At 54.1% G+C, this 22,957-nt stretch overlaps 1 protein-coding gene across 2 annotated transcripts in view; it reads right to left on the bottom strand.

The window, feature by feature from the left end:
• LOC104066235 (H(+)/Cl(-) exchange transporter 5) overlaps positions 1-18,763 on the bottom strand; it is a 70,467-nt gene extending 51,704 nt beyond the window's left edge. For both annotated transcript variants that reach the window (XM_054075964.1, XM_054075965.1), the window contains exons 1-4: positions 18,634-18,763; positions 17,100-17,255; positions 16,502-16,582; positions 15,381-15,443 (exon numbers count right to left, since the gene is read on the bottom strand). In XM_054075964.1, the coding sequence (XP_053931939.1) occupies positions 15,381-15,443; positions 16,502-16,582; positions 17,100-17,253 (298 nt within the window). In that variant the 5' untranslated portion in view covers positions 17,254-17,255; positions 18,634-18,763. The remainder of the gene's footprint in view (positions 1-15,380; positions 15,444-16,501; positions 16,583-17,099; positions 17,256-18,633) is intronic.
• Between the last annotated feature and the right edge of the window lie 4,194 nt (positions 18,764-22,957).

Genomic DNA, 22,957 nt, shown 5'->3' with positions numbered 1-22,957 from the left:
ACTGACAACATCCCCATTTTCCCATCGAATGAACTTCTCATATTTTTCCTTCTGGACAGCAGTGCTGATGTTCTTGTCTACCCAGCACACAAAAGGCCTGGAAGAACCAGAAACAAACAGGATGGGGAACTGCAACTTCAAAACCATAGCAGAAACCAGACTTTCTGCAAAGCAAGAGTCTTTGGGAGAGAGGAGCAGGCCTATGGGGCTGGGGAAGAGAGGGAAGGAGAGGTCTTTGCTCTGCTCCACCACTGTCCTGCTCATCCCAACAGTGACAAGTTCTTAAGCAGTGCCTAGGCTTTAAGGAGCATTTTTGTGCAATGAGGAGCTTCAGGAAGAGAAACGGGGATCTGGCCATTCTTGCAGACACACTCTACGGAAGGCAGACCCCTTCCCTGATTTCCTGCCCATTGTTTTCTCACATCGCCAGCAGAAATACGAAATCCCCCTGGCTGAATGTGAAAGTCAGATCCATCATGCGAAGGAGACAGGGACACTGGGAAGCGTCTGGGTTCAGGGAAACAGGAAGCCTTGAAATAGATGAAGCTGGAAACCTGTGGCCAGGGAGAAGCTGGGAGCATCCAGCATCCCACCGCATTATCTGCTCAGCCCCTGCTTTGCCCCTTGGCATTATTTTGTGATGACCCCCCTGCCTTTTGCCTCTCCTGCCATCACAGTTTCCTTGTCTCCCCCACCAACCCTGTTGTAGACCCCAGTCCAAAGCACAGGGTGCTCTGAGACCAGTCCCTGATATGCTCTGAGGCACCCCGGATCTGACACCCTATGCCCCCCAGAGAGCAATCTTGGTGATGGGTGCAGGTTGTCCCCACTGCCAGCAGAAGGCATGGCCTTGTCCTGCTGCTAAAAGAAAGCTCAGTCCCATACCCTCCTGTGAAAGGATAATACCAGAGGTGATCCTGAGAAAAGAAGCAACCACCTTCTTGTCCAGCCCCACACCAGAACCTGCAGGGATGGACTTGCCACCCCTGTGTGCTGACCCAGCAGAAGGACCTAGAGCCAGATCAAAGCTGACCATGCAGAGGGTGAGCGGGAAGGAGGGGATGCTCAGCACCATGAAGACACAGGGAGGAGGAGATTTCACCCACTTGGTATTTGCTTGCAGTGACTCTCAGAGATACCTGCCCAGCATGGACCTCCCAGTGCTGACAGCCAGCAGGCACCTGGGAGCCTGGGTAGATAGAATCATGGAACCATAGAGTGGCTTGGGCTGGAAGAGACCTCAGAGCCCATCCAGTTCCATCCCCAGCCATGGCAGGGACACCTCCCACGGGATCAGGGGCTCCAAGCCCCATCCAACCTGGCCTTGAACACCTCCAGGGATGGGGCAGCCACCACTGCTCTGGGCAACCTGGGCCAGGGCCTCCCCACCCTCACAGCAGAACATTTCTCCCTAAGATCTCATTTCAGTCTCCCCTCTTGCAGCTCAAAACCATCCCCCTCATCCTGTCCCTGCCCTCCCTGATCCAGAACCCCTCCCCAGCTTTCCTGGAGAGCCTTTCAGCACTGGAAGCTGCTCTAAGGTCTCCCCACAGCTTTCTCTTCTCCAGGCTGAATGATCCCAACTCTCTCAGCCTGTCCTGGTACAGGAGGTGCTCCAGCACTTGCATCATCTCCATGGCCTCCTCTGGACTCGCTTCAACAGCTCCATGTCCTTCCTTTGCTGAGGACTCCAGAACTGGACGTGGGGCTACAGGTGGGGTCTCACCAGAGCAGAGCAGAGGGGCAGAATCCCCTCCCTCCCTGCTGGTCCCACTGCTTGGGATGCAGCTCAGGACACGGTTGGTTTCTGGGCTGCGAGCACACGTTGCTGGCTCAAAGGAACAAGGCTCCAACAAAAGCAAATACCACAGAGAAAAGAGTTGAACTTCAATATCTAAACAAACCTTGCAGTGGCAGGACATGAAACTCCTGGGCCACAGTGAGGAAAGGAGATGGCATGGGCTGAGCATCCTGCTAATGAAACCAGAAGGAATTCCATGGAAAAAAAAAAGACATTTCAAGCCCAAAGATCCCTGCCTGACCAGACTGCCACGCTCTGGGCACAGAAAATCGAGGTGATTATGGTGAGCAGGGATATTTGCAGGCTTAGCCCAATGCCTGAATGCAGGTTTAGCGCCAGAGGAGCGGTTATATAGGGCTGGACCCTCCCGGTATTAGTTTAATCAATTTAATTATGAGGTTAATGCCAGCTAAGCCAGTAGGGAGCCCTGCCCGGATCAGCTGTGTTCCTCTGAGCTCACCCAACTGGGACCTGTGTCAGCAATGTCTGCCAAGGGGTTATGTCTGGGGTGGCAATGGGGCTCCTGCCTTGCGTCCCACCATTGCTGCTGTTGAGGGCTGCAGGAGGGCAGCTCCTAACGATGCGGGAAGGCAGCAGGAGACGGTCCAGAGAGATGGGATAACCTTTCCCGGCCATTGTCCCATGCCGCTGAGTGAAATACCAGCAACTGAGGAGCACGTGAAGCTCATCCGTTCCCAGTCCCTGGGGCCAACCTCTGGCCAAGCAGAACAGAACAATCCTCGGAAGTGACCCATGGGGACGAGGGGACAGGATGCTGTGCTGGCCGCCACCACCGGTATTGTCTCTTTGGATACCTGGGGGATGAAGTCAGAGCCCAGCTCTGTACCGAGGAGCATGGGGTGGGGGTTGAGAGGGGAACAGTGCCCAGGAGAAAGAAACACAAAGTCTCTCTGATCGCAGCCACCTGCCACAGTCTCCACCGGGGTGAGACCTCAGCGAGGACTAGGAGGACCTTGTCTTCTTTCATCCAGGGACACTGGTGCCCTAGGGGAGGCAGGCAATGCACCCATGTCACACTGACTGACGCTGCGGAGCTCTCCTGTCTTCAGGGGTCAGAGAATCATTTGGGTTGGAAAAGACCTTGGAGATCATCAATTCCAACCATACCTGTCAACAACTAAATCGTATCCCTAAGCAACAGAGAGACTCTTTGGAGACTTTTTCAGAAGTCAGGAAGAGCAACTGCTCCACCGCTGAGGACACCTCCCAGCCCTGTTCTGCAGCCTGGTCTGAAGGCACAAGCCTCCAGCCCACTCTAGACAAATGTGGCTCATTTTCCACCCTGGTAGCTCTTCAAGACACCATTCTGTCTCCATCGTCACTGTCAACCTTCCCAGGGGTCGCCTCAAGGCACCCAGAGGTGGGGAAGCACCCTAGGGGATTCCTTGGGACACTAGTGGTCAAAATCAGGGTGAAGGGTGCAAAGCAGGAGTGAGAGCTCCAGCTCTGGTTGCCACCAGCTCTCCCTGCAGCCTGGAGGGGCAGGGCTTGGAGCCAGCACCGCACTATTCACTGCGGTGAGGTATTTGAGCACTGAAAGGATTCACACTGGGATGGTCCTTCAGGAACGGGTTGGAACAAGGATACAGCTCAAAGGCCTGAGAGATGGTGCGGGAGAGACTTGCTGCTCCTTGATAAGACCCTGCTGAAGGCTGATGGAGCTGAGGACTCCACAATGCTGTACAGGGTAGAGAGACATGCATAGCCTGGCTCTCTGAACATCCTGTGTGTGACAAAGACCTCCTTCCACCAAGCTGTCCAGTGTTGCTTGCTGAGCTACATCCTAGCACAGTTCCTCTGTGCAGGCAGACCAAGCCCGCAATGGCTACTGAAGCCCCGACTTCATAGAATCATTAATGTTGAAAAAGCCTTCTCAGCTCATCCAGTCCAACCATCAGCCCAACTCCACCATGCCTGCTAAACCATGTCCTCAAATGTCAAGGCCACATGGTTTATGAACCCCTCCAGGGATGGAGACTCCACCACTACCTTGGGCAAGGATTTCTTGCCTTGCTCAGAAGGGCCGTGTTGCCATCACTCTCAATCAGGACCTGAGGCTGTTCAGCCTGAACTATAACTCTCCTCGTAGCCCTGTGCCAACAAAGCTTTTTCTGTCATGCTTTTCCCTCCAGCAGCTGGGCAGGCCACCGTGGGGACTCCCCCAGCACAACCATGACCTATGATGCCCCAAGTCTCCTACGACCCCACCGCACACGTCTGTTGTTTCACATCACTACATGAAATTGCAGCTAAAGTCTGCTGTCTCCGTGGTGGGAGCTGTGGGCGAGAACGCTGAAGAGCTGATGGCAGTGGTGACACCGGGCTACATCACCCCTTTTGGTTCTGGGAAGGAAGTTTGTTTCTGGGGAGGAGCAGTCAAAGCCAACCTTTATCCCCGCTTGGCCTTTGGAGGAGGCAAAGCCACCCCACATAATGCAGCAGGGGGTCTCCTGTCTGTGCCGAAGGCAAGGACCAGTGTTTGGAGATGTGAGAGGTGGTTGGGTTCATTATGTCTGGAGGGTCACCATGTCCATCTTCCTTTGGTCACCAAAATGGAGATGATCCTCAGAGCCTGTGTTTGGCTGCATCAACACAGCGGTGAAAGGCAGCAGCGGGGTGCGAGTCTGAGTTCTGGGCATTAGGGAATCTGTGCCCCCCAAAGAAAAATCTCTTGGGCTCTGCTTTGTTATCCTGAATCATCAGGGCTGTTCTTGGGCAGGGATTCAGGTGACAGAGAATTTGGCCTTCCTGGGTCCTGCACTGATCCACCTCCTGCAGGTAGGACGTGGATCAGGCACAGAGAAGGCTGGAAGCTCTGCGGGGAGAGGAGTACAGCTATGGGGGGGGGGTATAAACTCTTCAGGCAGGACAGGAAGGGTAGAAAAGGAGGTGGTGTAGCCCTCTCTGTCAAAGAGTGCTTTCATACCCTGGAGCTGGATTACCGTGAGGAAGGGACTGAGTGCCTTGGGTTAAAATCAGAGGAGCCCACAAGAAGGCAGATATTGTGATGGGAGTCTGTTACAGACCACCCAGCCAAGAAGAAGCAGCAGATGAGCTCTTCTATAAACAGCTGGGGATAGTCTCTAGATCACCACCTCTTGTCCTCATGGGAGGCTTCAATCTTCCTGATATCTGCTGGGAGTACAATACAGCAGAAAGGAAGCAGTTTAAGAGGTTCCTGGAGTGTGTGGAAGACAACTTCCTCACACAACTGGTTAGTGAACCAACAAGGGAGGATGCCCTCCTGGACCTGCTGTTTGTGAATAGAGAAGGTCTTGTGGGGGATGTGACGGTTGGAGGACGCCTGGGACTAAGCGATCATGAGATGATAGGGTTTTCAGTTCTGGGTGAGATGAAGAAGGGGATTAGCAAAACAGTCACGTTAAATTCCAGAGGGCAGACTTTGGACTGTTCAGAAGGCTGGTTAGGAAAGTCCCATGGGAGACAGTCGTTCAGGGCAAGGGAGCTCATGAGGGCTGGGTGCTCTTGAAAAATTAAGTCCTAGCAGCTCAGGAGCAAGCCATCCCTGTGTTCCTGAAAAGGTGCCAGCGGGGGAAAAAAACAGCTTAGTTGAGTAGGGAGATCTTGAGAGACATCAAATTGAAGAGGAATGTCTATGAGCTTTGGAAGAAGGGACATGCGTCTTGGGTGGACTACAGGGAGAAAGTGAGATCGTACAGGTTAAAAATCAGGAGGGCTAAGGCCCAGCTAGAAATCAAATTGGCTAAATCTGTGAAAGATAATAAAAAATCTTTCTACAAATACATTAACAAGAAAAGGAGGACTAGGGAGAATATTCAGTCCCTATTGGATGCAGAAGGAATAACATAGGGGATGAAAACAAGGCTGAGGTACTTAATGCCTTCTTTGCCTCAGTCTTTAATAGCAAGGAAAGTTGTTCCCTCTGTGTACAAACCCAGGAGTTAGAGGAGCAGAATGAGGCTCCCATGATCCAAGAGGAGGCGGTTAGAGACTTGCTTGCCCAGCTAGACACCCACAAGTCTGTGGGGCCAGATGGGATCCACCCAAGAGTACTCAAGGAGCTGCCGGATGTCCTTTCCAAACCCCTTTCCATCATCTTCCAGCGGTCCTGGCTGACTGGGGAAGTTCCACTAGACTGGAGGCTGGCTGATGTTGTGCCCATATACAAGAAGGGTTGCAGGGAGGATCCGGGGAACTCCAGGCCTGTCAGTCTGACCTCAGTGCCGGAGGAAGTCATGCAACAGGTGATCTTGAGTGCTATCATGAAGCACATGCAAGAGAACCGGGTGATCAGGCCCAGTCAACATGGGTTTACAAAGGGCAGATCTTGCCAAACTAACCTGATCGCCTTCTATGACAAAGTGACTCAACTACTGGATGGGGGAAAGGCTGTGGATGGAGTCTTCTTGGACTTCAGTAAAGCCTTTGACACAGTTTTTCACAGCACTCTGCTTCAGAAACTGTCTGCCTCTGGCCTGGACAGGCGTACACTCTCCTGGGTTGAAAACTGGTTGGATGGCCGGGCCCAGAGAGTGGTGGTCAATGGAGTTAACTCCAGCTGGAGGCCAGTCACAAGTGGGGTTCCCCAGGGCTCGGTACTGGGTCCAGCTCTGTTCAATGTCTTTATCAATGACCTGGATGAAGGCATTGAGTGCACCCTTAGCAAGTTTGCAGATGACACCAAGCTGGGAGGAGGTGTGGATCTGCTGGAGGGCAGGGAGGCTCTGCAAAAGGGATCTGAACAGGCTGGACTGCTGGGCCGAGACCAATGGCATGAGGTTTAACAAGGCCAAATGCCAGGTCCTGCACTTGGGGCACAACAACCCTATGCAGTGCTACAGACTGGGGAAAGAGTGGCCAGAAAGCTGCAGGGAAGAGAAGGACCTTGGGGTGCTGGTTGACAGCCGACTGAACATGAGCCAGCAGTGTGCCCAGGTGGCAAAGAAGGCCAATGGCATCTTGGCTTGTATCAGAAACGGTGTGACCAGCAGGTCCAGGGAGGTGATTCTCCCTCTGTACTCGGCACTGGTGAGACCGCACACTGAGTACTGTGTTCAGTTCTGGGCCCCTCACCACAAGAAGGATGTTGAGGCTCTGGAGCGTGTCCAGAGAAGAGCTACGAAGCTGGTGAGGGGGCTGGAGAACAAGTCTTACGAAGAGCAGCTGAGAGAGCTGGGGTTGTTTACCCTGCAGAAGAGGAGGCTGAGGGGAGACCTTATTACTCTCTACAACTACCTGAAAGGAGGTTGTGGAGAGGAGGGAGCTGGGCTCTTCTCCCAAGTGTCAGAGGACAGGACAAGGGGAAATGGCCTGAAGCTCCGTCAGGGGAGGTTCAGGTTGGATATCAGAAAAAAATTCTTCATGGAAAGTGTCATCAGGCACTGGAACAGCTGCCCAGGGAGGTGGTTGAGTCGCCTTCCCTGGATGTGTTTAAGGAATGAGTGGATGAAAGGCTTACGGACATGGTTTAAGGGAGTGTTAGGAATGGTTGGACTTGATGATCCAGTGGGTCCTTTCCAACCTGGTGATTCTATGATTCTACGATTCTATTAGAGGGCTGAGAGCAGCCCCCAAGGCAGGAAGGGAGGGAAGGACTCAAGAGTCGAGGTGCTCAGCACGGTCAGGGCTGGTTTAGGAGGATCAGTTGATGAGGACCTGGAGCTATCATGGGCAGGTCCCACAGAGAATCATAGAATAGTTTGGGTTGGAAAAGACCCTAAAGAACATCCAGTTCCAACCCCCCTGCCATGGGCAGGGACACCTCCCACTGGATCAGGGGCTCCAAGCCCCATCCAACTTGGCCTTGAACACCTCCAGGAATGGGGCAGCCACCACTTCCCTGGGCAACCTGTGCCAGGGCCTCACCACGCTCGTTGATCTTACGTCTAGTTTAAATCTGCCTCTCTCTAGTTTATACCCGTTGCCCCTCATCCTACCACTACAAGCCTTTGTAAACAGTCCCTTGCCAGCTTTTTTGTAGATAGAATCACAGACTAGAAGTGATGTTCCTTCCTGCTGCCCCCAGGATGGGATCTTCATGAGCGCTTACCTTGCTGCTACCACCTGGCCAGCCCCGGGGGACCTCGCACCCACAGACCAGCTGGACTTTTGGCGGGGGAACAGGAACTACTGCCATGCCTGCCCTCACGTAGCTCTCCACTTCCAGCCAGAAAGCATGCTGGAAAATTTGCTTTAACAGTAGGACCTCAATGAGCCCCACTTCTCCTTTCCCATAAATGTGAGTTTTTTCCCCAAAAACATGTGAGAGAGCTTGCTGGGAAAGAACGGCAGCAGCAAACGGCATCCCCATGGTTAAGTCATCTCCCCAAAATAGTCACAGCTTCTTGCATCACCACGGCCAGACTCTCGGGGCAGTGGGAGTGCTACCCTCCCCAGAAGGATGTGGTTCCTCTCTGAGATACTGCCTGGCACAGACATCCCCAAGTGCACACAGCCCTAGGCGGCACCACTTACAAGTGTTTTGGCTGCTGGAGGAGAAAGCACCAGCTGGAGGAGCTCAGCAGGCCCGGGAGGACTGGAGAGCCACAGTTATGTGAGGGTGAAGGAGAACTTTTCGTGGGACAACCTGAGGTCTCCACTCAAATATTTCTGTAGTTAGAGCCCCTCTTGCTACTTGGTTTTAAGCTTAGCAAGAGCAGCAGATTTTGCTGTGGTGTTTTGGTGGAGAAACACCTTGCTTTATGTGCCTTTCTCTGGGCTGACCCAGTCAGCAGGGTATGATGAAGGAAATCCAGCTTATAATTTCTTTAGGGGAACTCTAGTGACTCAATTTACACCCACAGAGGCTGGGGAGCTCCCTCCAGGTGGGAACAACTTCATGAAGGAACATCTAGCCCAGGTAGGCAGAGGGAGCAAGTTCCACTCCATCAGCCTCCAGGCACAGACAGATTGCCGTGCTTGTCCTGCCTCCCCCTGACACTCGAGGGCCACCTCCACACAGCAAAAGCCTCCCGATGCCTTCTTCCTATGAATGCCAGAGAGAGGAAAAGCAAGAGGGCCCAAAACCACAGGGAGGCACAGGCAACACTGGCCCAGAGGTGGTGCCTATGGTGGTGGCCACCAGGGATGTTGCTGCCCTCCATGCAGCAAGGAATGGAGGTGGCCGATTGCCACCCAGCCTCTGTGTCACTGTGTGCCAGCCCTGCTAAACCTCTCATCCCCATGCCACAGCCTGGGCATTCGGGTCCCCAGGATGCCAGGAAACGGGATCCTCTGCAAGCTGCAATGCGGCTGGACCTGAACGTCCGCAGCCTGGAGGAGGAGGCTTCCTGAATCATAGAACTGTGGAATGGTTTGGGTTGGAAGGGACCTTAAAGCCCATCCAGTTCCACCCCTTTGCCATGGGCAGGGACACCTCCCACTGGATCAGGGGCTCCGAGCCCCATCCAACCTGGCCTTGAACATCTCCAGGGATGGGGCAGCCACCACTGCTCTGGGCAACCTGGGCCAGGGCCTCCCCACCCTCACTGTGAAGAACTTCTTCCTGAGATCTCATCTCGATCTCCCCTCTTTCAGCTGAAAACCATTCCCGTTGTCCCATCCCTGCACTCCTTGATGAAAAGCCCCTCTTCAGCTTTCCTATAGCCCCTTTCAGCACTGGAAGTTGCTCTAAGGTCTCCCCGCAGCCTTCTCTTCTCCAGGCTGAACAACCCCAACTCTCTCAGCTTGTTCTCGGACAGGAGGTGCTCCAGCCCTCAGATCATCTCTATGGCCTCCTCTGGACTCACTCCAACATCTCCATGTCCTTCCTGTGCTGAGGACTCCAGAACTGGACACAAGGCTCCAGGTTTGGTTTCACTAGCACGGAGCAGAGGGGCAGAATCCCCTCCCTCCCTGCTGGTCCCACTGCTTGGGATGCAGCCCAGGATGTGGAAGGTCCTATGGAAGCGTGTACAGGACCTACTGGAGCAGGACAGTGCCTGCTCCACCAGCAAATAACTATGGCTGTCTAGAAAGGCTGGGTTTGCAATAAGGCTTGAAGGGGGAGGTGCAGGCAGCAGGTCTGTGCAGTTGCCTCAGCTCTGGTTACCCGCTTCCCATCCCTCGGCAGTCCGGTGCATTGCTCTCGCTTAGAAGAAAACAAGCAGGCAGAGACTGCAGGGCAGGGAACACATGGCTGGAAGTGGTGCCAGCCTTGCAGGTGGCCCTGTGCAGGCACCATGTGCCAGCTGCAGCCTGGCTGGGTTTCTCCTCCCTTGACCATGGCAGGATGGGGGCTGCAACTTGATCAGCCTGGATCAGCAGCTCCCAGGTGATGCTCAGGGGCTGACAATCCCTGGCAGCTCCAGCACTGTCAACTCCCAGTGCCTTGGGAGGGTGGATTCCTAGCCTGGCACATCCAAAGCATGTTCAAGACTCTTTACAGAGCCCTACGCAAAGTCCAACCTGGTTCTGTTGCTCCCAGGGCTCCTTGGCCCTGGTCCAGCCTCCTCTGAGCTGCAGGGGAAGAGGAGCCCAGGGGAAGAACTGATGTTTGGCAGGACGTGCTCCTTCATCCTGATTGTTTTTGCAGCACCTCCACTGCACATGCACACAAGGGCCATCCCAGCATCCCCTCCAACCACCTCAGTCAGCCCCAGTCCTCTCTGCTTTTCAGTTTTCAGCCACCCAAGCGAGGCCAGGAGGTATTAGTCCTCCCCGGGGCTGCACAACAGCCCTTGGACAATCATCACCTCATGGGCTGGTGGACGCTGTAGCACTCATCTCAGTGCCACCCAGGTTTGCCCCCAACTCCTGCCTGGGCTCCCCAGGAAAAATATCCCCCACTCCGTGCCAGTAGAGCGCTTGCTGGATCTCCTGCGCCCACCCAAAGGAGTCTTCTTGCAGCGATGTGCTATCCCAAGGGCTGGGTGGGCTGCGCATCACCGTTGCTGCTGCTGTGGGTGCAGGCTGGGTGGGACAGCTCTAGCATGAAGTCCCACATCACTGGCACTGTGAGACGCCCAGTGCCAGCGCCCCTGCTCCTCCCAGCACCAGCTCAAGCAGATGCTGAGTGCCTATCACCAGGTGCAGGAGGTACCACAAGCCCTGGAGAGGACCCTCAGCCTCGTGAAGCGGGCAGCACCCATGGAGCCTGCCCCATTTGAGGAAACCCAGGGTGAAACCCAAACTCCTCTCCTGGCAACCTCCACAACAAACACTTCTGGAGCTTCACTGCATCTGCTAATTCGCTGCAGGGGATGCATCAGCCGCAGCAGGTTTGGGACTTGGAAGTATTTATATCTGCAGCTGCTTAGCAACGTCTGCAGATGTGGCGCTGGTGTGAACGGCACCCAGGAAGGCAACAGTGTGGCATTTCCCAACTCAGCACCGAGCCTCACGGTGAACCAGACAGAGACAGTGCAGCCGGGGAGTGGGCTATGAAAAATCCCCTTCCCACACAGGCTCTGATGGCACTCATCAGACTCAGAGGCAGAAAGAGACTGTGGGTGGACTAAACACCAGAGTCAGAGTGAGATCAAGAGGGCGAAACGCCTATATGCAATGAGTAAGACGGGAAAAATTGTTCTGGGTGACACTGGGGGGGCTGCTGGCACCAGTGTGCACAGCAGGGACAGTCCCTGCGGTGAAGGAATCCAGAATTGGTACAGGGAGATTAAAATCAAGAGCAAAAGCACAAGCAGTAATGGGGTGGTGGGAACTTGGCAAACAAAACTTGGCCTCAAGTTGTGCCAGGGGAGGTTTAGATTGGATATCATGGAAAATATCTTTACCCAAAGAGTGGAGAAGCCCTGGCAGAGGCTGCCCAGGGCAGTGGGAGAGTCTCCATCCCTGAAGGGATTCAAAACCCATGTGGCCATGGTTCTTCAGGACATGGTTCAGCAGGCACAGCGGAGTTGGGCTGACAGTTGGACTGGATGAGTTGAGAGGGCTTTTCCAATCTCAGTGACTCTATGAAAAAGGATTATGCAGGTGCTGAGGATCTGAAGGTAGCAAGGATGAATGGGAACTACTTAATGAAAAAAGCAGTTAATCTCAGGTTTGCTTGAAATGGTAAGACTGGAATAAGGTCAAGATTTATACCTACACCCAACTTTAGGGCATTTAAATACTAAGAATCGTGCCTACAGGAGATCTTAGATGATCCAGTGGGAGATGTCCCTGGCCATGGCAGGGAGTGGAACTGAATGGGCTTTAAAGTTCCTTCCAAACCATTCCATGATTCAATGGTGATTCTATGTAAATAAGGCACCTTCTGATTATTGACTACTTAGGTAGAAGGTAAGCACGTGCACAGGGACCTTTCATGATGAAATCATAATGAATTGATAAGAAAAGTGACTGCATCTCAGTTCTTTGTCTACCAATGCTCTACAATCAGCCTGACCAGGTCTGCTGGCTGTGTTGAACGCCCAGCAGCCACTTCTGCAGCACTGAAATAAATATAAATACCTCAACTCCATTTATGGACACTGAGTGAAGAACACTACTTTTGGGGTCACACCCACAGCCCCTGCTGCCTGGCCCCACCCAGGTGGGCTGAGCACATCTCCAAGCACCACTTGTCTTCTGGTTGCCCCTTGCTGGGGCTGGGGAGTCAGTTTGGGAGGTAGATCAGTGTTCATGTCACACAGCATGGGGGAGAATGATGGCAGAAAGCCTCCCATGTGGGACCTACCCTGCACAGACCTGTGCTGGGGCAGCTTGGAAGTCATAGAGTGGTTTGGGTTGGAAGGGACCTCAAAACCCATCCAGCTCCACCTCCTTGCCATGGGCAGAGACACCTCCCACAGGATCAGAGGCTCCAAGCCCCATCCAATCTGGCCTTGAACACCTCCAGGAATGGGGCAGCCACCACTGCTCTGGGCAACATGGGCCAGGGCCTCCACACCCTAACCATGAAGAATTTCTTCCTAAAGTCTAGTCTAAATCTTCCCCTTTCCAATCTGAGGCCATTCCATCTTCTCCTATGATTCCATGCCCTTGTAAAAAGTTCCTCCCAAGCTTTCCTGGAGACCCTTTCAGCACTGGAAGCTGCTCTAAGGTCTCCCTGCAGCCTTCTCTTCTCCAGGCTGAACAACCCCAACTCTCTCAGTCTGTCCTCATACAGGATGTGCTCCAGCCCTCGGATCACCTCCATGGCCTCCTCTGGATCTGTTCCAACAATTCCATATCTTTCTTATGTTGGGGACTCCAGAACTGAACTCAGGGCTCCAGGCAGGGTCTCACCAGAGCAGAGCAGAGGGGCAGAATCCCCTCCCTTCCTGCTGCTCCCACTGCTTGGGATGCAGCCCAGGACATGGTTTGTCCCCACCACACTCATGCCCTCTCTCCCAAGTGCTTGAGTCTGCAGGATTAATTAATTAATTAATGCTCAGCAGATGTCTGCCACAGCGCTAAGCCCAGGCTGGCAGATTAGATGACCAACATTCTCCTGATCAGCACCCCATGAACCAAGAGGTGAGGGAAGAAGCTAAAACTGCCTGGCTTCCTGCTCAGACAGTTGCAACACAGCCGCACGTGGTACTGGTCCACGTGGACATCACAGGAAAAGGAGGGCAGAGCCTAACCATCCCCTGAGCTCCTCCTGTTCAATGCCACCACTTGCAGGGCAGCTTCTGGGGAGAGAAAACCCAAGGCTAGACTAAGCATCCCTCACAACTGCCACATCTCAGAGTGATGAGGTCTCCCCTCAGCCTCCTCCTCTCCAGGCTAAACCACCCCAGGTCCCTCAGGTGCTCCTCATAAGACATGTCCTCCAGCACCTTCTCCAGCTAAGTTGCCCACTCCCAGCCCTGAGGTGGCTGCAGAGGAGGGAGGAGTCCATGGGAAAAGGTTAGGCACAAACACACACAGACCAGCACAAAGACTCAAAAACCCGTTCATAAAAATCCATCCCATCTGTACAGAGCAGAATCCCCTTTTTACAGTATTTACAGCAGCAGTCGGGGCAACAGCACTTAGGGTGTGGGCAGGGGCTGTGTTTGAGACTACCTGTGCAAAGCAAAGAGCCAGCAGCGGTTGTCACTGCAGATGCCACGGTGGAAATAGGCTTTCCTGACCCTGAAGGGGACACCGAGCTCTCACTGACACACTGCAGCCTCATCTTCCCCAAAAAGCACCTTGTGGCTTCCACAGTGGCACAGGCCCCAATACACACGGTCACCAGGGCTGCCACTCGCCTCAAAAGAAAGCCTAGCATCCTCAGCGAGAGCTTGTCCCATCTCACAGTGGCAGAGTCCTGTCCTGCACGCAGGGGCACAGCATGGCCCAGCCAGAGTTGCAGCCCAGCCGCTCATCCCGCTGCTGGATCAGTCCTTGGTGTGGCATGGCAGAGCCATTGCCCAGGCAGGTGGGGGCTGGCAGGGGCGTAGAAGCAGAGGCTGTGTCGGGGAGGCACGGGGCTCATCTGTGGGTCCTCTGCTCCAAAGTTGCCACCAAAAGCACAGCTCACATCTCTGCAGGACAATCAAGGGGGAGCGGGGGAGGGGGAAGAGCTTAATAAGATGAAAGCTGCACAGTGTACTGGAACCCCCAGGCATCACCAGCAGCAGGGTTAGAACAGAAATCATAGAATAGTTTGAGGTAGAAAAGGCCTCAAATCCCATCCAGTCCCACTCTCTGCCGTGGGCAGGGACACCTCCCACAGGATCAGGGGGATCAAAGCCCCATCCAGCCTGGCCTTGAACACCTTCAGGGATGGGGCAGCCACCACTGCTCTGGGCAACCTGGGCCAGGGCCTCCCCACCCTCACTGTGAAGAATTCCTTCCTAACATCTAAATCTCTCCCCCTCCAATTTAAAGTCATTAAAAATCTGCTGAAGGGCGTTGGTCTGGTCTCCTTCCTGTGCCACTGCCTTCCAGTATGCCTCAGAGCCAGCAGAAGCAGCAATTCCCACCAGCCACCTCATTTTTGACGCTCAGAAAGGAAGAGAAGGGAACAGATACTGAGAACTGTGACTTTTGCAGCTTGCCTAGGGGGAAATATTTGACTTTTTAATCTTTTAAATCCAGTTCTCTCTGACCTAAGACTGTCACGCAGGGCTGCACACAGCTCCACAGGGCTGTTTTTTTTCCAGGCTGGGGTATAACCATATGGAAACAGAATTTTCCTCAGCTTCCCTGCCACCCCACAGCAAAGAGAAGCCTTTGAACAGCAACTGGAGTGATGCTGTAGGCAGAGAGCTATGAGCATCTCTACATCTGCTCAAAAAGTGCCACCAATTCTGCAGGTTGTGCCACCTTTTTAGCAGGCTTTCCTTGTCAGGACCAGTCTGTGTCCTTCACATCCCCAGCCCTTTCCAGCCCTGCACCACCTGAAGGAAACTGATGCATCAGAGGGAAGACACTCAAGCAGTGGAATTTCTGCCCCAGCTGAAAGAGCTTGAAGGGCAGTAGGGGGGTGACATCCAAAGAAGCCTCCTCCCAAAGAAAAGACAGAAGGATTCCAGCCCCAGAGCCAAGGGCAGGCTTTGAGCTCCTTGCAGCAAGAGCCCCAGCCAGGAGGGGTGCTGGGCCAGGCTCTGACGAGCTAGAGACAGCAGAGAAGCCCCAGTCCTGGCGTCTGGCCATGCTGGATGCTTGGGAAACACAAGAATCAGGGCCGCATACATACCTTCCAATACTTTATCAAGATCCGCAATGAACTCCTCCAGCTCCTGCGTGTCTCCCAGCTTAGCTAGCAGAGAGAAACACACCATCAGGTCTCTCCCATTCCCTCTCCCCAGATCTAATATCAGAGAAAAAAGATCCATACCCTTTGCTTCTAACCACAATCTGCTTCTGTAGCAGCCAGGTGCTGCCCAGCAGCAGGTGGAAGGGGGTAGAGAGGGTCTGCATGTGCCATAGGCGGCAATCACTGCACAGCTTGGGAATAACCCGCAACAAACGCCCCCAGCACAGCATCCCCGTGGTGGATCCAGCTATGGGATCACAGCCCACGCTCATACCCATCTGCTGAAGGCATCAGAACAGCAGCGCTGAACTGTATGGAGCAGCTGCCCAGTGCTGCTTGGCTGTGGACTCCTGCTTGCATGGGGTTTAGGAGCAGCTCCAGCACCACTCGTCCCCAGGGCAGGGTGCTCCTCACATGCATGCGCACAGATGGAGGCAGGGAGTTACAGCACTGAGGAGCAAAAGGTTCCACCAAGAACGAGGGCAACAGCGCAGGAAAAGCCCAGGACTAACTCAGAGATGCAGACAAGCAGTGTTTCCACCTCCCACCCCACCTCTGCCCCTGATCTCAGCCCCAGGCTCTTGAGGGACAATGGTGTCCACAGGTATCGTGCAGATCAGCATCCCATCACCCAGCCAGGAGTGCTTCAGGCTCACCATGGGGGAATGCGAAGAGATAGGGTACGTACTCCCATGCGCATGGAGTTATCAGGCCAGAACTAGATTACATCCGTGCACAGTGGGAAGGGTGCTCACCTTCCCTGTGCTTTCATCCCTGCATGATCCTGCACTTCCCAGTTCAGGAACGAAGCCCATCACCGAGAACCTCCAAAACTAACTTCTGTCTCAGTCTAGCCTTGATGAGGAACGTGACAGTCTAACGTCATACCTCTTCCAGCATGCTCCTGGGACCCCAGGGTTCATTCCTACCTCCAAATCCTGCCAGCTCCCATTGGCATCTCCTGCCCCCTCCCCCAGGGCAGCCCATCACTGCTGAGCCAAGCCAAGCACGTAAAAGGAAGCCCTGGCAAACAGCCCTTAGGACAGGTCTTTCAGCCTCACCTTCGGAGGGGTGAGCATTGGCAGGGGTGTTGAGGTCCTCCTCACTGGAGTTGAGGCTGCTTCCTGGGGATGTGTTGGTACCTGCAGACACAAACTATCAGCCATGCTCCATGGCCACAGGCACCTTATAAAGAAATTGTGGGACCAGGGACCAATCCTGTGTGTGGCACAGGGCACCTGGTCCACCCTCACTCTTGACCAGCCCATCTGTGCTCCCTCTGCTGCAACGAATGTTGGAAAAGGGAACTCAGCTTCTCTGCCAGAAGGCAGCACCAGAGGCTGGTGGGCGTGGCCATGGGGACTCCTTGGGGTCGTTCCAGCCAACTGGTTCCCTCCAAGCTCCCAGTTATCTCAAGCCTTGCAGCAGCCAACCCAGCAGAAGGAGCCCCAGCAGACATTGGTGGGGTAGGATCCAGTGATCATCACCCCATGTTACTCATCCAGCCCTTGAGAGATGAGTCAGATGGGCAACTCAGAGGTGGAACCAGCAGGAAGCCCTGTGGTTTACCACGGAGGAACCCCAGAGCTACCAAAGCAGCTCCATCCCGACATACACTGTCATCCCCCAGGCCTCCTCATTCCCCAGCCCCAGACTCACTCTCCAGCTCATCAATGCCACTGTCGTACATGCTGTGTACCGCTTTCTTCTTCAGCTCCTCCAGGTGTTGCTCATATTGACACGCAGGGCCTCTGTCAAAGTCCTCCATCACCTCATCAAACTCCCGCAGGAGGTCACTGAGCTCATCAGCCATTGCTAGGGGGAAGAGTCAGTGGAGGGAGGTGTTTGGGGCACACACTGGGCAGGCAGCCCCAACAAAAGCCTCCTGGAAGCAGGACCAGGCTGGGCATGGGGCAGACCCGGGCTCCAGGCTTCCTCTCTGCAGGCAAGCTCCCAGCTCTTGCTTCATGCAGTAAGTTCTTCTTCTAGCTGGAGGTGTCCCTGCCCATGGCAGGGAGGTGGAACTGGATGGGCTTTAAGGTCCCTTCCAACCCAATTCATTCTCTGATTCTGTGATTGAAGTTCAGGGCTGACATTGCTCCTCATCACACCTCCCCTCCCAAAGCTCTGAGCACATCCTGCTCCTCTTTGCCCAAGTGGAGGCCGAACCCAGTAAGAGCTGGTTCTGGGCAGGAAAGGTTCTGGATCCAAGCCAGCTTTTTCCTCTGCCTTCTGGGTAGGCTACAGCAGGCTGATGGCTGCCCTGGGCTATGGTGAGCTTGGGTGACCAGGACCTGCTTCCCAGGGTTGTGCTGCTTGCTCCTCTGGCTCCTGCCCTACAGAGCTAGCCCATCGCTGAGGAGACAAGGCTGGAGTAGCCCCACAGTGAGGAAAATACCAGCACAGCTGGCAGACAGGAGCCAAGCGAGGGCCAGCGCTGGGCTCAGGCTGCCTCTCAAACCTGCACACACTGGAAGGGACCACGGCTGGGTTGACAGCCCTGGCTGCTGTGGTGATGTGAAGCCAGAGGATGGAGCCAATGAGGTGGAACCCCAGGGGATGACGACATGGAAGGGGCTTCATCCTGCACTCTGATACCCAAAATGCTGGCAAATCAACTCTATAAGACTGATTTTGGAGTTTTAGAAAGGAAACACCCTTTCTTAGCCTGGGCAACACAACGAGCAAGCTCCATCAATTGTGTGCAGTGAGACAGGAGCTGGGACAGGGTGGATTTTCCACTTACATACCTATGTATAAGTTTCCCCAGAATTTTTAAGCGTATTCTATTACTTTCCAAGGACTCATTCTAATGTTGTTCTGACAACAGTCAAATCTCTGCCAGCACAGATCACACTGAACACAAGATGTTATTATCTCCAAAGAATGAACAGTGTCTGGGAAAAAGCCGTTTTAAAGAAAGCTTGCTATAAAAACCATGCTAAGAGGAACATACTTTCTAACTTTAAAAAAAAAAATAAAGTTACTTAGACGAAACTGAGCTCTGCTTTAGCTTAAATAAAAAATATTCTGCTTTTTGTAACAGTAATTCTTTTGCAGATCGCTCTGCGAGATGGGGTCTGTCCGAGGGGAGAGGAGGGGAAGATAGTTTGGGTTGGAAGGGACCTTAAAGATCATCTAGTAATGTACGATGGGGGTGCAGAGCCCCTGCGGAGAGGGGGCAGGCACTCACCTGGGGCTGGGCTGAGTTGAGCTGGTCTCCAGCGGCGGCAGCAGAAACGACTCCCGGAGCAGCAGCATCGGCTTTTTCTCGGGGCCGGTGGGCGGGGAGGGGGCGGCACCGCAGCTCCCCCGCCCCGCTGAACCAGGGGCAGCCGGGGAGGAATTACTGGGAGACAGGGAGTCATAGAGTCGTGGAATCGTGGAGTGGTCTGGGTTGGAAGGGACTTCAAATCCCATCCAGTTCCACTCCCTGCCATGGGCAGGGACACCTCCCACTGGCTCAGGGGCTCCAAGCCCCATCCAACCTGGACTTGAACCCCTCCAGGGATGGGGCAGCCACCACTGCTCTGGGCAGCCTGGGCCAGGGCCTCTCTACCGTCATGAAACTAAATGTGAGCCGGCAACGTGCGCTCACAGCCCAGAAACCACCCGTGTCCTGGGCTGCATCCCAAGCAGTGGGACCAGCAGGGAGGGAGGGGATTCTGCCCCTCTGCTCCGCGCTGGTGAGACCCCACCTGGAGTCCTGTGTTCAGTTCTGGAGTCACAGAATCACAGAATCACCAGGTTGGAAAGGACCCACTGGATCATCGAGTCCAACCATTCCTAACACTCCCTAAACCATGTCCCTCAGCACTTCATCCACCCGTTCCTTAAACACCTCCAGGGAAGGCGACTCGACCCCCTCCCTGGGCAGCTGTTCCAGTGCCCAACGACTCTTTCTGTGAAGAATTTTTTTCTGATATCCAACCTGAACCTCCCCTGGTGGAGCTTCAGGCCATTGGAAGGACATGGAGCTGTTGGAGTGAGTCCAGAGGAGGCCACGGAGATGACGCGAGATCTGGAGTACCTCCTGTCCAAGAACAGGCTGAGAGAGTTGGGGTTGTTCAGCCTGGAGAAGAGAAGGCTGCGGGGAGACCTTAGAGCAGCTTCCAGTGCTGAAAGGGGCTCCAGGAAAGCTGGGGAGGGGCTCTGGATCAGGGAGGGTAGGGACAGGATGAGGGGGAATGGTTTTCATCTGAAAGAGGGGAGATTGGGACACAGCTCCTTTCCAGGAGCTGCAGAGAGCAATGAGGTCTCCCCTCAGCCTCCTTTTTCTCTAGGCTGAACAGCTCCAGGTCCCTCAGCCATTCCCAGAACCTCTGAGCTCCAGACCCTTCCCCAGCTCCATTCTCTTCTCTGGACATGCTTCATGAATCACGGTGCTTTGCAACAGGTTTGTCAATCGGGGCTGATTGTGTGAGGCTGAATCAAAATGAGTGATAAGCAAATCCTTGTGGATGGTGGGCAGTGACAGCCCATTTGCTTTTGAGGCAGAAAAAACCTTGCAGGGTTCAAAGGAGGCAGCTCCTGGGCAGAGAGCAGTGCCGGGCTGCCCTCAAGCAGAGTTTTTAGCAACAGCCGGTGTTGAGCAGCTTTCAGGTCTTGTGATGTGGCAGTGGAGAAGGCCTGCAGCGATATTTCTATCTTTGAAAGTAAGGGGAGAAAGACATCATGTTCCCAGGAGAGCCGCAAAGGCCTTCTTCTGCCCACCATTATGGCGATAGGGGAAAATAAACATCAGAAGGACTTTTCTCGCAAAGCAAAGAGTCACCTGGTGTTCCAGCATCCTTGTCCCATTCAGGTTATCATAAACCGGGTGGTGATTCCACATTCTGTGGTGTTTCTGAACCTGGCAATGCTTGGCACTTCTTCCCATCACCCAGTGGAAGTGGTGTAACAAGTACAGGAGGTAAAATCTGAGGCCAGCCAGCCCATCTGTCAAGGAGCCTTCATAGGGATGACTGGATGCTCTTGTAGATTGCTGTTGTAACATCCAGTGGTGATCACAAGACTTTCAGTCACCATTTAAATCCTTGTGTGGCTTCCAAGGCGGCAACTATATAATGACAGCTCAACACTACAGTCTTAGGTGGACCTGTTGGCCAAGGATCTGCAGCCCCCGTGTCTCCCACATCCTCCAATTTGGCAGCACGTCCTACCCAAGTGCTATGAATGCCTTAAAGGTCATATGTGCCCCACTATCATTTCTCACCCTCAGTTCCTGGAGAGAGGTGCGTGTCAAAAGCAGTGGAAGAACAAGTTAAAGCTCAGAAGAATCAAGAGAGAGAAGCCAAAGGGGTGTTTGGTGGCAACGATCTGTTCCAAGTGACTCACTGAGGTGGCGAGGAATGAGGAAATGTTTGCTCTGCGTGGGTTTTTCTTTTTTTGATACTGATAAAAATGATCAAAAACATGCAATGGAGGCAGCCACCACTTCTCTGGGCAACCTGGGCCAAGGACCCACCACCCTCACAAGAAAACATTTCTCCCTGAGATCTCATTTTGATCTCCCCTCTTTCCACTCAAAACTGTTCCCCTTGTCCTATCCCTGCTCTCCCTGATCAAGACCCTCTCCCCAGCTTTCCTGGAGCCTCTTTCAGGACTGGAAGCTGCTCTAAGGTCTCTCTGCAGCCTTCCCTTCTCCAGGCTGAACAACCCCAACTCTCTCAGCCTGTCATCATATGGGAGGTACTCCAGCCATCGGATCACCTCCATGGCCTCCTCTGGAATCGCTCCAACAGCTCCATGTCCTTCCTGTGCTGAGGACTCCAAAACTGGGTGCAGGGCTCCAGGTGGGGTCTCACCAGATCAGAGGGGCAGAATCCCCTCCCTGGTCCTGTTGGTCCTACTGCTTGGGATGCAGCCTGGGACATGGTTGTCATTAGGCGTTACTGTTAAAGGATTCAAGCTAACAGGAGATAACCAGTCACACCACACGGGAATAGTGAGACCTGTGCTGACTGTTGGCTGAGGAGTAGAGAGTCACGCTGACATGCCAAGGGCTTCTAGGAAGAGCTTTGTGACATCCCCTAGAAGATCTGCTCTTGCAGCAGGCAGAATGCTGCAGTCTGTCTGCACAGAGCAGCTGCTGCCTCCTTGGAAATGGTGTTGATGCTTGAGCATGCTGGTGACCTTCAGCAGAGTCATGGTGTCCTGTGATTATCCACTTCTGCAGACTCAACAGCACTGCTCATCTCTGGAGCTTATCAGTTCTTGGGAGGCTTTCACCGGCTATCTCTCAGCACACACTTCTCTCCACAGCCTCTGTTCTCTGGGAACTCCTTCTCCACCCATCCTGACAGTACCCTTCCGCAGGGAAGGGACCTTTACAAAGTAAGAGCTCAGCCCTGAGCAATGCAGCTGGGAAGATGAAGTACCGTGAGATGGATACCATCCCCTGGACAGACGCAGCCGAGGCTCTGGTGGAATAACTCCTCCCTGGCAGGCCAGGGGCAATGAAAGGCACCTGCATTCATTAATGATCCTTTCACTGCTACCAGGCTTAGCCAAAGCCATGACACCAGAGAACCATGAGCCAAGCCGTGGCCTCCTTGCTCACAAACAGAGCAAGACACCAGCAGCGCTGGAGCACACAGCAGCATCGAGGTCCCAGCCCTTCCTCATGCCTCAGTGCAGCCTATGGCAAAACAGCCAGACCTCAGAGTGGTCCAGGAAGGAGGCCCTTTGGAACAGGGCTGCCAAAGGGCAGGTCCTGGCCCACAGGACCATGGCTGGGGCTTCCTGCCTTGATGGACCCTTGCTTTGTACACTCACATTCAGCCTTAGGACAAATCCAAGCACATCCCAAGCATCAATCCAGAGGCTGGGTGGAAAATGGACTGAGAAGAGCCCTGAAGAGAAGGACTTGGGGTGCTGGGGATGAGAAGCTCATCATGAGCCGGCAATGTGTGTTTGCAGCCCAGAAATCAACCATGTCCTGGGCTGCATCCCAAGCAGTGGGACCAGCAGGGAGGGAGGGGATTCTGTGCCTCTGCTCCGCTCTGATGAGACCCCACCTGGAGTCCTGAGCTCAGTTCTGGAGTCCTCAGAAGTCCATGGAACTGTTGGAGCGAATCCAGCAGAGGCCACAGAGATGATGCAAGGGCTGGAGTACCTCCTATCCGAGGACAGGCTGAGAGAGTTGGGGTTGTTCAGCCTGGAGAAGAGAAGGCTGTGGGGAGACCTTAGAGCAGCTTCCAGTGCCGAAAGGGGCTATAGGAAAGCTGTGGAGGGGCTCTGGATCAGGGAGGGCAGGGATAGGACGACGGAGAACAGTTTTGAGTTGCAAGAGGGGAGATTGAGATGAGATCTTAGGCAGAAATGTTTTGCTGTGAGGGTGGGGAGGCCCTGGCCCAGGTTTCCCAGAGCAGCGGTGGCTGCCCCATCCCTGGAGGGGTTCAAGGCCAGGTTGGATGGGGCCTGGAGCCCCTGATCCAGTGGGAGGGGCCGTTACCCGCGGCAGGCGGTGGGACTGGATGGGATTTGAGGTCCCTTCCAACCCAAACCATTTTGTG

Source organism: Cuculus canorus, chromosome 10 (assembly GCF_017976375.1).
Source record: "Cuculus canorus isolate bCucCan1 chromosome 10, bCucCan1.pri, whole genome shotgun sequence".
Lineage (NCBI taxonomy): Eukaryota > Metazoa > Chordata > Aves > Cuculiformes > Cuculidae > Cuculus > Cuculus canorus.
Note: the sequence above shows the minus strand (reverse complement) of the source record. Positions and strands in the feature narration are given on the sequence as shown.